The 14,118-nt window shown below is 38.2% G+C and overlaps 2 protein-coding genes and 1 pseudogene across 2 annotated transcripts in view; 1 reads left to right on the forward strand and 2 right to left on the reverse strand.

Moving 5' to 3' along the window:
• The window catches only part of LOC107707018 (tubulin alpha-1C chain), an 8,262-nt gene extending 7,202 nt beyond the window's left edge, over positions 1–1,060 (reverse strand). Inside the window, exon 1 of the mRNA XM_016510884.1 lies at positions 995–1,060. Coding sequence (XP_016366370.1) covers positions 995–997 — 3 coding nt within the window. The 5' untranslated portion in view covers positions 998–1,060. The remainder of the gene's footprint in view (positions 1–994) is intronic.
• Positions 1,061–5,318: 4,258 nt separating this feature from the next.
• On the forward strand, positions 5,319–8,812 carry LOC107707017 (tubulin alpha chain). Its single transcript, XM_016510883.1, has 4 exons — positions 5,319–5,412; positions 7,137–7,359; positions 7,451–7,599; positions 7,679–8,812. The coding sequence occupies exons 1-4, from the start codon at positions 5,410–5,412 to the stop codon at positions 8,657–8,659; spliced, it is 1,356 nt and encodes a 451-aa protein (XP_016366369.1). The 5' UTR covers positions 5,319–5,409; the 3' UTR covers positions 8,660–8,812.
• A 572-nt stretch (positions 8,813–9,384) lies between these two features.
• On the reverse strand, positions 9,385–13,907 carry LOC107706965 (melanocyte protein PMEL-like; annotated as a pseudogene).
• Positions 13,908–14,118: the final 211 nt, after the last annotated feature.

A 14,118-nucleotide genomic window follows, 5' to 3' on the forward strand; every position in this document is an offset into this window, starting at 1 on the left:
TGCTTTAATTGACACAACCAATAAAATCTTTAGAATCAGCTGTGGGGTGGAGTTTGCACTGAAGTGGCTTGGGGGAAAAATTGCGCATGGGTGTCATGTGCCTGTCTGTCAATGAGAGGAAGGCACGCCCTATTTTGGAGCTCCCACCCCGTTTTGGAGTTCCCGCCCCCATTTGGAGATCTCCAGGCTGCAGTTATACCCTTCTCCGTTTTTCGCTTGCAATCACGAGCCCACTCTCCTTCGTCCTTCGCGTCAGTTTCGGTTTCTTATAAGCAAAAATAGATTGCGCCGCCTTTTGTCGGCCGTCAACGTCACTTAATCTGACACTTTTTCTTTGATGATGAACCAGCAGGCCGACTGGACTTCTCCAGAACGTCCAGATGGCCAGTCCGCCCGTTAGTAATGCGCCTACATCACCATGAATATTTAACAGCTTCACCCACAGCCCTGAAATGCGATACGATTTCTGCAAATAAATAAATTTAATCGCGAATATCATCCGTCGAATAAACCGTCCTTTAAAATATTCTTGATAGGACGTTTGATTTAAAAAAAAGTATTAAAAAAAATAAATGACCATATCCTTTGGGAGGCGCTGCATCTCTCGTTTTTTTTTTTTGGTCCATTGATTCAATATGACACCGTACCGGAAAGTGGAGCCTGCTACACCCAAATTATTTATGCGCTTCGTTCTAGCGTGCTTCATATTCCCAAAACCTCTTATTTTTCCATATTCTTTCTTAGGTTATAAACACATCCGTGACTACATTATTTGTATAAAATACATAGCCTACATTTAAATACACAAATTAATAAAAATAAAAAAAAGGGTTTAAAACACATCATTTACAAAACCAAAGCGTTTTTTTTTTTAAATACGTATACTAAATCGTTTCTTTAAAGGTATTATTTACGTTAAATGCTAGTCAATAAGTCCAATAAAAATGGTTATTTCAATAAGTAATCAATATTAAGTATATGAAGCTGTGCTCACCATTGTTCCTGAAAGTGTTCCTTGGCCGGGTGAAAAAAGATTCTAAACGGAGAGATCTTACAGTTCGACAACTAAGGGGTCGATGTAAGAATAACGTTATAACGGACTGACCTCACTTTATATATGAGTGTTGCCCAGGCGACCACGTTTCTTACCTTTGATTGGTCAGACGCGATGAAATCTGCCCAGTTCGAAGGGCTAGACTAATTTCTATTGGTTGTCAGGAAGATTAGGGTTAGTTAGACACCTCCCAGAACCTCACCCAATAGATCTGAAACACTGAATCATACTGAACAACGTTTTATTCCAAGACTTAATTGTTCAGGAATCAAAGATTTTGTTCAAAATCAACTATCAAATCTTTAGAATGCTGCTTTAGCCAGCTGCTAGAAAGGAGAAAGTGTGAAAATCTAATTTGTTATAAGTTTGGTTGTTCTCCCTCAACATCCTATTACATCCTTTTAATGACTAAAAATTGGTTGTATTAATATAACCATGCATCAGGATTTTTTTATTTTTAAGTTTTTTTATTTTTTTATTGTATAACATCTGAACCTTTACGGTATGTAGCCTACCAGCATCTTTGTGTAACTTGATCAACCTATTCACCATCTGTTCTCTTTGATAATGTCTGTTAAGAGTTTTGCCTGAGGTAAATTTTGGAGTTAGTTGTCACATATTCTTTTCCCGTTCTTTAAATTGTTATCTTTGTGCTCCGAAAAAGAATTAAGAGAGGGACTATTGTATATAGTTTAACCAAGTTGTACTTAAACCAATTGCAAATGAGCTACAAGGATGAAATTACTATTATTCATGATCTGCTGAGGTGACAGAATAAGATAAGACTGTGTAAAAAATATAAAGGATTTACAGGCAAAAACAACACAGTTACAAATGTTTTGCAACACATTCTATAACTCAAGAAATAATAGCTCATGACAATCAGCAGCCGTTAAGCAGCATCTCCTCACTATTCCTTTTCAGAAAAATGCATTTGCATTAAACTGAACTGAATTAAATGATTGCTGAAATGTTAAAAATGTTGAGTTATAAACGTATGAGGTGAAATGACCCTGCATAGACGTTGAGGAAATATAGGCCAGGACACCCAAACCCCCACACACTCCTCCCAGGCTCCAGCCGTTGCTAGGAGATGAATAAAGGAGTTGCTTAGATACCGACTAGTATCCTGGAGATAATACACAAGCCTACATTAACGGCCATTATGTATAGATCACATAACCCCAAATCTGAATAGCAGCATTCAGGGGGGAGGATGCAGCTGCCCCAGCAGGGAATGAGGGGAAGGCCCAACCTTTTTAACACCAGCTCTTCCATCTGGCCCTATTTAGTTACCCCAACACCACATTCTGATTTTGTCATCATCAACAGAGCATCTATCTATCTATCTATCTATCTATCTTAGGAATAAATACATTTTTTAAAGATGTATTGCATCTTAAATGCAAGTGGATATTTTCAGTTATTGTCTTCATCACAGGCACTGAAACTGAGAGTTCTGTTAGTATAAACACAATAAAATGCAATATTATAAGGAAAAAGGTACATTTCCTCTAGTAAATTTTATGTGAGCCCAAAAAGATTGTTTTCCAGAATAAATATATTGAGCAAATATATTGAATAAATATATTTTTTGAGCCATTCATGGCCGTTGGCCTTTGAAAGATGATTCTCTCTCTCTCTCTCTCTATATATATAGGCTTGCATTTAAAATATTATATTGCAACTGATTAATGCAAAATTCTTACTTTAGCCTATGGTTAAAACCAGTCCATTCTTAAATGTCCTTTCCCCCATCTTCTCACTTTATCTTCCCTTTCCTCGTTTTCATGCATGAGTGTTCATTTTACTGTTTATAGGCTGGTTGCTAACAACAGTTCAGCAGTGAAGACAGGTCTCATAGCTCCTCGGACATGTTTAGAATAATAATGCTTTCATATACCTTATAGGAATTCACTGTAGTTAAATTATATGAACAATTTATATGTATATACCTGCTTCTGTTGGTATTCTTTTAAATAGTTCATTAATAATGGTTATGCCTGTATTTGATACATTTTTGTAACGTCCTTCCATGTTTAGTCCTTTCATTCTGCACTTTTGTAGACTAGTCCTAATGCCAGATCAATCAGCTGCTCTATATAGATCGCTGTTGCGTTTTCAGCATAATCTCTGATTCTGCACACTGCAGCGCACAACCCATTAAGGCCAGGACCAAAAATCAATATTGTCAATGGTGCAGGCCTAAAATGGACTACAGCTATCCTGCAGGGACATAGCAGGAAGAGAACAAGATATAACAAAATAATGATATGCAAAGTGATGTGCAAATACTGAAGGACATACTATGATTATCTTTTTTTATTTCGATTCAGAGCCTTAACTACTTCCAGATGTTATCTGGAGACATTTTGATATCTGAACAATAGAGTTTAAATAAATGCATTAGACAGATTATTGTTACTTGATTTATATCAGTGTATGATTTTTTTATGTGTAAATACAGAATACTGTATCAGTGAACATACAGTAAGCTAGGATGCTAAAGTTGCTGCATTATTTATAACCATCTTGAAAAGACTAAAGGAAAACAAATGTTCAGATCCAGATTACAATAGTTGATTTACAAAAAGAAGCAACACCTGTTATCATAAAAAACTATATAAAAAATAGAGGCTTCTTATATTCACTGCAAGCATTTAGCTGATGTAAAAAAAAGTCCATTACTCATTTAATATGGGTTACAGACTGACATTAAGTACACCCAGTCAATGGCAGAATACCAAATAGGTTGTGTGGTTTATGTTTAAAGTTTGCTCACCACTGGCAACTGCACACAGACCCATCTTTCCCATTCTATTCTCATAGCAGCAGCTGTGAAAATTCCCTACAGTATTCCAGCCAATAGGGCACTTCCCATGGAATGCTAAGCTTGAATGATTTGAGATTTTTGCTATGTTGTAAGCAAGCACACTTGTGATTGGATAAACAATATGTGATTTAATGAAAGTGCGGTTATATTTACTGATAAAGGTTATACCATCATATTTATTTAAACAATTAACTAAAGGAAACAAGAGTCTGAAAGACTCAACAAACTGCCTGAAATACCAGAGATAGCTGAGTTGGGCAAGTGAGTAGGAGGCTCAAACCGATCGTTGTGCTCAGACGACCAGACCCTGCAATTAGGGATGTGCAGTCATGGGTATGTTTAAACACACACAAACAGACTTCCAGTTTTGCAGAAACCAAGACAGAGATGCGAACAGCTCACTGACAGAGCAGGAAAAAAGAGTCAAGTCGTTCACGTGACAAATACAATGACATCATTTCAACAAAATCTAGGACACAGAGGGAGGAGAGACTGCGAGCAGGACAGCGGGAGGGTTCATGGTACCATGCAACACTAGGCCCAGTCTGATAGCACCTATTGTATTTTATACTTTAAAGCTCAATGTTCACAAACTCAGTACTGTAAAAAAAAAAAAAAAAAAGTCAGGTAACCTAAAAGTGTGCTTCATGTGTCCCTGCTGACAATAACAGCTAAAACCGGTCTTACTTTGTGCTGGTGTCTCAAGCTATTAAAATGATTCAGTATTAGTCACAAATTTGACCTCAGCTATTCTTATGTCCTTAATATGACTTGATCAGTCACAGGCTATATGCAATACAGTAGCAGATAGTAAATGACTCAATTTTACCATATCATTTACAATATATCTACAGTAAATTACAGAAAACCTCAGATGGTTTCATATCATTGATTACAAGTTCAATAACACGTTGGATAAATTTAAAAGGTTAAATTAATGCAGTTTTTAGGAAATGTAAGTGTATTTCCTACAGTATTGGGATATGCCTGTGATATTTTTTCATTCAGCACCTCTAATGCTTAACTTACTCTGAAAAGGTGGCATAGAAGCACTCGATCAAACCTCCAAACATTTGATATCTCTAAAAAGCCCTGAATGTGCTCTGTACAGGACATCCAGACATGAGAAATTCACTAAAATATAATGTCCCCTACAGAGGAAAAACAATCTATGCCTGGGTCCCAGGAGGATATTGTGTTTTAATTGCTTGCGTGAAAGGAAACGTGTACAAACCTAAAGGATGATAACAAGTTTCAATCTCCATCACATTCTGGGATGAATAACAAAACGACAAATGTCAGTTAAGAATTATCAGATGTGCATTGCACTGATTTATATCGGTCATTACCGTGCTGCGTTAATCTACCTTCCTCGTTTCGACATCACGTTCACTCTAGCTCCTCCCCTTCATCCTCCACTCTCTGCCTCAATCTTGGACCGTGTACTCACAGTATCCTCCCAACAATAAAGAAATTCCCTGCCTGCTGATATTCACCTCATCGCTCCATCCCCTCCAGAACAATGGTGAGTAGAATTATTTTTTTTCCTTTCAAATAACGACGCGCCAAAGGTTTTCGGTCATAAATGTGCATGACGTTTAATCCTCCTCTGTTGTTGTTGTTGTTTTTTAAAGCAGCTCGAACCAGCTTCTTTGCCATTCAGCGCGCGCCCTTTGCTTAAAATGGAGGCAAAGCTCGCAACATTGCTACTACGTAACGCCGCGAAAAGATTATTATTATTATTATTTTTTTTTTTTTTACAAATAATCTTTAGTGAGGTAATGCAAAGAAGGCCATTTTTTAAATATTATTCGTCGCACATGCATTTAGTTTATAAATGCCTTTGCAAACGCCTACAGGATTACAATCAATCCATCCATCCATCCATCCATCAATCCATTCATTAATTCAGATATCGGTGCCCTCAGAATATGTTAGAAATTACGCGTTGTTTGTCAAATGCTTTTATAAATAACATGATCATTTTACGATGCACATTATTAAATAGTGAAACATTTAACATAAATTACATTTAGTAGTACACCTGTTTTGAGGGTGCATCTCCAAAACCACCTTACATTATGACATTTTTTTTATGTGCATTGAAATTATAGCCAAAATAGTATGCATTATCTCTATCTAAATTATTATATATTCAATTGCAGCACAATTAAAATTACAATGTATTATTGTTAATAAATGGAACTGAATAATATCTTAACAAAAATGCACAAATGGAATGATTGTATTTTATTATTATTTATTTTTTTATTTTTTGTCACAAGCTCTCTGTCGTCAGAGATTGACAGAATTTTCTTGAAATTTGCATCCACCCCTCCTCCCATCCGCATTAGGAGTAAACTGGGTGGGGACTGCAGCTGTCTGCAGAAGCTCATGTCTGGCCTGTGCAGCAGAGGACTGTATTTCTATTCCTGTTCTGTTCCACAGCTGTTATTGCTTCCACTGAAATTTTACATTAGATGCTTTAATGCATTTCATTATGTTGCTGAATTTGCTTTTATTCAATTGCTTTTTTATCATGCTGTCTTTAGAGAAATTCAACAGTGCAACTAAATATTTAAGATTAGTGGTGACCAAATATAAAAAATAAATAAATTTAAAATCCCATATTCATCAAGCAACGTTCTGGATTCCCTTCAAATAGTGGTTACAGCCCTTGAGAAAATTCAGTTTCTGCTTCTAAAAACCTTCTTAAAATAAATGCTGTTCCTTTATTGAAATCCATACTCTTATGTAGACCGTTGAGATGACATAAATGGGAAAAGGTGGATTTCTGTCGACATTTTTATTGTTCTCTTTCAACGCCTAGTCAGGCACGGTCTGGCAAGCCTGTTCTATGTGGGTGGGGCATATCTGTCTTGTTCCCATTCTGCTGCCTCATTCCCTTTGAATAAAGAGAACTAAATGCTTTCTTTGTTCTTCCTTTTTGGTAACCTACTAAGTCTTTATTATGCCAGTTCACGTCTTGCATGTCTGTTCTTTAGCAGGTGTTTACAGTGCATTTATGATCTCAAAGAAAGACTTTTAGACGTTTTTTGGTACATGATGCAATGTCAGTCAAGTGTCTATTGTTGTACCCAAAATTTTAACCAAATGTAAAATGTCATAAAATGCAAATGTCAACAGAATGATGGTGCAAAAGAAGCCTTTTATATGTCTTGAGAGCCAACAACCTAATAAAAAGATTTGTGGCATTTTAATTGAATTATTTACCATTCCTTTCCACAGCGTGAGTGCATCTCTATCCACGTTGGTCAAGCTGGAGTCCAGATTGGCAATGCCTGCTGGGAACTGTATTGTCTTGAGCATGGCATCCAGCCAGATGGGCAGATGCCCAGTGACAAGACCATTGGAGGAGGTGATGATTCCTTCAACACCTTCTTCAGTGAGACTGGAGCTGGAAAGCACGTCCCCAGGGCTGTGTTTGTAGACCTGGAGCCCACTGTCATTGGTAAGAGAATGGGACTTGATTTAAGTTATGATAATTGTGTGTGTCAAAGTGCTCCGTTTGTTAAACATTTCTTCTTGACCTGTCTCTCCAGATGAGGTGCGCACTGGGACATACCGTCAGCTGTTCCACCCTGAGCAGCTCATCACAGGAAAGGAAGATGCTGCCAATAACTACGCCCGTGGTCACTACACTATTGGAAAAGAAATCATTGACCTGGTGCTAGACAGGATTCGCAAACTGGTAGGTAGTTGCAAATGAACAAACAAACAAAATTAATTATATATTGTATTGAGTTAATTACCATACTGTTTCTTTTCAGGCTGACCAGTGCACAGGCCTCCAGGGTTTCCTGGTGTTCCACAGCTTTGGTGGTGGAACCGGTTCTGGCTTCACCTCTCTGCTGATGGAGCGTCTGTCTGTGGACTATGGCAAGAAGTCCAAGCTGGAGTTCTCCATCTACCCCGCTCCTCAGATCTCCACCGCTGTGGTAGAGCCTTACAACTCCATCCTGACCACCCACACTACCCTAGAGCACTCTGACTGCGCCTTCATGGTAGACAATGAGGCCATTTACGATATCTGCCGTAGGAACCTCGACATTGAGCGTCCGACTTACACCAACCTCAACAGGCTGATCAGTCAGATTGTGTCCTCCATCACAGCCTCCCTCAGGTTTGATGGTGCCCTCAATGTCGATCTCACCGAGTTCCAGACCAACTTGGTGCCCTATCCTCGTATCCACTTCCCATTGGCTACCTATGCCCCAGTGATCTCCGCAGAGAAGGCTTACCATGAGCAGCTCTCTGTGTCTGAAATCACTAATGCTTGCTTCGAGCCAGCCAATCAGATGGTGAAATGCGACCCACGTCACGGCAAGTACATGGCTTGCTGCCTGCTGTACCGTGGTGACGTGGTGCCCAAAGACGTGAACGCCGCAATCGCCACCATCAAGACCAAGCGCACCATCCAGTTTGTGGACTGGTGTCCCACTGGTTTCAAGGTTGGCATCAACTACCAGCCTCCCACTGTGGTTCCAGGTGGTGATCTGGCTAAAGTGCAGAGGGCCGTGTGCATGCTGAGCAACACCACAGCCATTGCTGAGGCCTGGGCTCGTCTCGATCATAAGTTCGATCTGATGTATGCCAAGCGTGCCTTTGTGCACTGGTATGTGGGTGAGGGTATGGAGGAGGGCGAGTTCTCAGAGGCCAGAGAGGACATGGCTGCCCTGGAGAAAGATTATGAGGAGGTCGGTGTTGATTCTGTTGAGGGTGAGGGAGAAGAGGAGGGCGAGGAGTATTAAAATGTTCACTAAATGTCTAAAATTGAAAACAGTAGACCGGTAATTTACACACGATATACATGAGGTATCAAGTGTAAAGTCTACTCCTAAATATTAGAGACACATTCTTGATTAATTGTTATATTGTAATGGCCAGTATGAATATGATTTGTGGAATTTGCTTGCCAAATTTTGACTGAATAAATTGGTGGTAAAGTTGAAAAAATCTGTCTGTGCACATTTCTTTAAAAATTGTTCTTGTGGATGTTAACATAAGCTGTCTGTTTTAAGACATTCCAGGCATTCAAGAGAAGTAATCTGCTTACTAACCAGTTTCCACGGGTCAACTTATGGCCTTTGACAGGTTTGGCTTCCAACCACTTCGGCTGAAGGAAAAGTAGATTAGTAGTCACTCAGCAGTCGGTATTAAGTCCATTCTAGGGTTTTAGGGAGGTGCAAATGAGTTACAGCAGTGGTATGTTTGCACAAATGAAGGAAAGCAGGTCATGGTATCAAAAGGTCTTGTAGTAAAAAGCCTTAATTAAATGTATTTTTTTATAATGCAGAAGATCTGACACCAATGTGTGAGATAAAAAGGCCAGAAAGTAATAGCAGCTTTTGTGATATTTTATTCAATTGCTTTAAAAATTCTTGTTGGCATAACTTTTCTCTTTAAATTCGAATTCAAAGCATTCAATTTAATGTAATGAAAAGCATGCCTTTGTAGAAAAAGGATTTGAGGTCAAATATGTGTGTAAAAGAATACAAAATCTCATTTAAAAAAATTTAATGGTAAAAAAAGGTTTAAATGCTTTTACGCTATTCAAAAGAGTGCTGATGTAACATTACTTTAAATTAGAATTTTCAACAAAATTCACACTACTCTTTTTTTCTGATCCACTCTCTGCCGATTCATCAGGCTCCAGAAGGGCACTGGCATTGAGCTCACGCTAGTGTCTTTGGATTGGCATGTAGCAAGATCCTCAGTCAGCCTTTGATACCCTTTAAGACGTCTAGAAAGGTGGAAAAACAAGGCCAGTTAGTATAGTTTTACCAGTTAATGTTCACTCTAATTTGCTTACTGATTAAGCTTTAGGAAATCTAGAGGAGCAGTTTGAAAAATTCATAATAATTCATGAATAATTCATGCCAGCCAAAATCACTGCATGGATATTACGCTGTGTTGGAATGACTTACTTATATGCAAAAACCACAGCACCCATTGCTGATACGACGGTCAGGATGCCCAACAATAGGGCAGCGGCACCTGCAGATGTCAACCTGGAACCTGCTAAATTTTGCACAGAAATAGAAACATGTAAGATGAATTAACAGCACTGCTCTCATTTTGGAGCACCATGCTATATGTTTCAATAGTAAATAAATGAACTCACCTATGTTAATATTAACCCTGAAATTTGTGACAGCCAAACTGTCATCATTCATCATGGACACATTGATACAGAAGATCCCAGAGTCATTGAAGAAGTGTTGAAGGATGAGTTGACAGTCTGAGGAGGGGCTCACAGCAATGCAGATGGTCGTAACTGGCACATGGCAGTCTGCATCCGATACTACAGTGCACACTTCAGTGGGGAGGCTGGAAAGAGGAGATTAAGGTTGTGAATTCTCCGTCAGGCTGTATTTTGTGGTTCCAGCTACATGTTTTGCCAGATCTCACATTCCTTGGCAGGAAACAGTGAAATCAACAGCATTCTGCTCCATCTGTGTTAGCAGAAAATCATCAGCTACAGTCACCTGGACGATCTGCACACTCTCAATGCCCTCTGAGGATACAAATGTAGATTACTCTTTAATGAAGGTCTATATTACAAAATATTAAAATACACTGCTGTTCAAGGGAGGAACCTCACCAATAATCTCAATTTCAGTTGAGAAGGATCCATAGCGGTAAATCACACAGTCATTTGTGTTCGGAGCCTGGCGCTTTATTATTGATACATGGGCCTGGCTTTCAATGTAGTCTTCCTCCATCATCACCTCCACGTCAGAGGCTGGTGTTTTGGAAATTTGTGTTTAAATTGATATTAATATATTATTTTGGATTATATATTATTAGCATTATTAAGTACATTTATTTACATAATATGTCATTTATATCTATATTAATTATATTAACTGAAATTTAAAATATTTTTAACTGCAACTCACCAGTTGCCTCCAGTGTTGTCTTTGTGGCAGTATTCAAAGCTTCAGACATCTCAGATGCAGATCTAAGAACAAAGACCTTCTCAAGACTGGATCCTGTTTGAAATCCATTTGCAGGTGAGGGTGGAATAGTTTTCATTGTAGATGCAGGTGTGGATTTCTGAATGGGAGCTGAAGACTGACTGGTAGCATGATCTGTTGAATAATGAAGTCAATTATAAGCACTTTGACTTCTACTTGGAATTAGCACTGATTGTTTTCTATGTCATGCTCTCTAATATTTCACACAAGCATAGCCAAATAAATGGGAGTGAGTCAGTGGACAGTAGAGAGAATTTTTGATGTAAACTTTTAGCAAATATTTTAAAATAATTTTTAAAGAATAATATTTTACTTTTACTCCACTACATTTCATAAATTAGCCTAAATCGTTCCTCGTTATTTCGAAATTAAGAAATCGCTCCGAAACCGAGACGTCCCCCACATTAAATAATACTATAATCATTTATAGTAAATACTATAGTGTTTTTGAACCATGCTATACTAAAATACTTGAATTAATTTGTTGTGGTAATTCTATTGTTGCTGTGGTAATATAACAACTATAGTAATATAAACAAATTACTTTACCCAATACTGTACTACGTTTTCTTCAACTTTAGGGTATATTATACTAAAATACACTACAGTTTACTGTAGTAAATTATACTACAGTATTTATTACAGTTTATCAGTTCACTATAGTTAATACTACATTATGCTGTAGCATTCATTAAAAAGTGTTGTAAATACTATAATATACAGTATAATACACTTTACTAGCCTATAGTATGTTTCAAAAACACTACAGTATTTACTATAAATTACTATAGTATTTTTTCATGTGGGGATTCATGTGAACGAATGAATGAATAATTATTTTGAACCGATTCTGATGAACCTGTTGAAACGGTTCACAAATCGCAGTGGACTTTTCGATTCTTTAGCGCAGTGTTTCCCAACCGGGGTGCCGTCTGTCGAGAGCAGGGGTGCCGTGTAAAAAAATCATTTTTTAATATTTTTAAATTGCTAAAATGTTCAAAAAAGCATCTATTATATAATATCAATTTCTGATGTCGCCAATAATTAGAGATGCACCGAAATTTCGGCTGCCGAAAATGAGTTCACCGCTCAGGTTTCACTGTCACGTGGTGTGACGCTCTGCGTATTATCCCGCTCTATGCGTGTGTATGGAGCTCCACTCGTAGGCCTATACCGTTCCTGCGAATCAGAACAGCAAAGTCCACTCAGAAATTGAGCCGACAGGAAACATCGATGTAGTACAGCATTGTTTCTGTCTGCAATAGCCCTACTGTGGGAAACACTGCTTTAGCGAATGAACGTGATCCGTTTGCAATCAACAACCGAACGAAGGATTTTCCTGATGGCGCGAAAATTAAGTGACTAATGCTGGATATTAGTAATGTTTATTGTAAATGTAACGTATATTATTTAGGGTATGCATGACTGTAAGTTGTTTGTGAACTAAATTCCCTTATGAAAATTAACCATGCTTTTAACACAAATAAAACCAAAAAACCATGGTTACTATAGTTAAACCTTGGTACCCACAAATTATTAACCATGGTTTTGCTACACTAACCGTAGTTTAACCATGGTAGGCTATTTGTAGTAAAACTGTGGTAATTTTGAAAAATGGTTAATTTTTTGTAAGGGTTTGCTGTAAAAGGCCAAACTGTTGAAGCTCATTGTATGAAATACTAGAATGCAGAGGACTAGTTGACGATATATACTACTTTATAACATCAGACTGAGCTCTATCACACTAGACCCCTCTCTCCATAAACAGGTGCTTTGAGGACCAGGATGATCATGTCAAATTGCAAAAAAAAAAAAATTTTTAATTCAATTTACAAATAAATAAAAGATAAAACTATTTTACTGAGGTATCATTTCATTAGGGCATCTAAACTCTAACTCAAATACATGATTTGTGTACTTTGTCCACGACTGTAACTAAACAGCAAAACCATGCAGTGCACCTGCAGTGATGTGTTCAGTAGGGTGGATGGGGCTCTCAGAGGTGAGGGTGTTGGTGGTGGGACGGGCCTCAGTGGGAAGGTTTGTTGGAGTGGCACAAGATAAATCCGGAATAGCTGCTTGTACGACAACTTGGGGCTTGAAAGCTCCAGCTGCAGTGTAAGTGTGTGTGACGGTGAGTTCCCGGAGATTACAGTGCCACTGCCATCCCCGAAGTTCCAGGATGAATTTCCGATCGCCTTCGTCTTCGTCATTCACCTGCATCAAGGAAACCGCAAAGGGAATCTGGTTTAGAAACACAAGGATTAAATATAGTATTGCATTACTTAAACCAGAAAAGATGAACATTAGGTTACACTTACCGGTGATACTGAACTGTGTGGATGCATATCCAATAGAGATGAATTTATCTTTTTGCCTGTAGTGATAAATGACAACATCCATCATGTAAGAGCCAAGAGGAACATCATCAGTGCCAATGGTCAGTGATGAAGAAGGGCCATCGCACACCTGCCAGTATTTACCTGTCAAACCCAACAGAGGATTGTCAGGTAGGTTAGACAACTGCACATCACAGTACAGTAAGTGCTTCTTTCCTTACCCCAGGTTTTCCATACAAACACATAGGGATGTTGCTTGTCCCCTTGTCTAGAAAAGAGAGGAACATCAAGGAACACAGCGTTCCATTCATCTACAGAGTTCTCCTCAGGATAGACAGGCTCACCCTCGTGGAACTGTGCGCCTAAATTCGAAAAGTTGCCATATTTGTGCATCATTTTTAAGATTAATACAACTAAACTTGTTGGTCATAGTGCCGGCAGCAGAATGTACATTTTCATCTTTGTAAATAGAGTGAGATGAAGATGACAGAAACATACCATTGATTGTGCAGTTTTTTGCCCAAACAACTTGTCCATCTGGCAAGACCTTCTGGTTGTGAGGGAACACAATGTCAATGGTGAAGGTGATTTTGGCACCGGTCAAAGTGGGTGCATCATTTCCCACTTCAAACTTCAGTTGTCCACCTGTAGAAATGTACATTTATGCATTTGACAGATGCTTTATGTACACTCAAATAAAGGTTGCAAAACTGTTTTTTACTGCAATCCTATAGAAGAACCATGTTGGGTTCCTCAAAGAATGTCCTTTTCCTCATGGAACCATTGATACCAATAAAGAACCTTTAGTTTCAAGAGTGTAGAACCACCATTTGGTTCCCCAAAGAACATTTCAGTGAACAGTTCTTAAAAAAAAATCTTTTTTTTCTTAGT

This window comes from Sinocyclocheilus rhinocerous, unplaced genomic scaffold (genome assembly GCF_001515625.1).
Source record: "Sinocyclocheilus rhinocerous isolate Xijiao unplaced genomic scaffold, SAMN03320098_v1.1 scaffold714, whole genome shotgun sequence".
Classification (NCBI taxonomy): Eukaryota; Metazoa; Chordata; class Actinopteri; order Cypriniformes; family Cyprinidae; genus Sinocyclocheilus; species Sinocyclocheilus rhinocerous.

Bases quoted from the DNA above. Each gene is read 5' to 3' on its own strand.
- LOC107707017 (XM_016510883.1), top strand. The intron at 7,360-7,450 runs GTAAGAGAATGG...CTGTCTCTCCAG, and splicing joins CCTGGAGCCCACTGTCATTG to ATGAGGTGCGCACTGGGACA. The intron at 7,600-7,678 runs GTAGGTAGTTGC...GTTTCTTTTCAG, and splicing joins TAGACAGGATTCGCAAACTG to GCTGACCAGTGCACAGGCCT.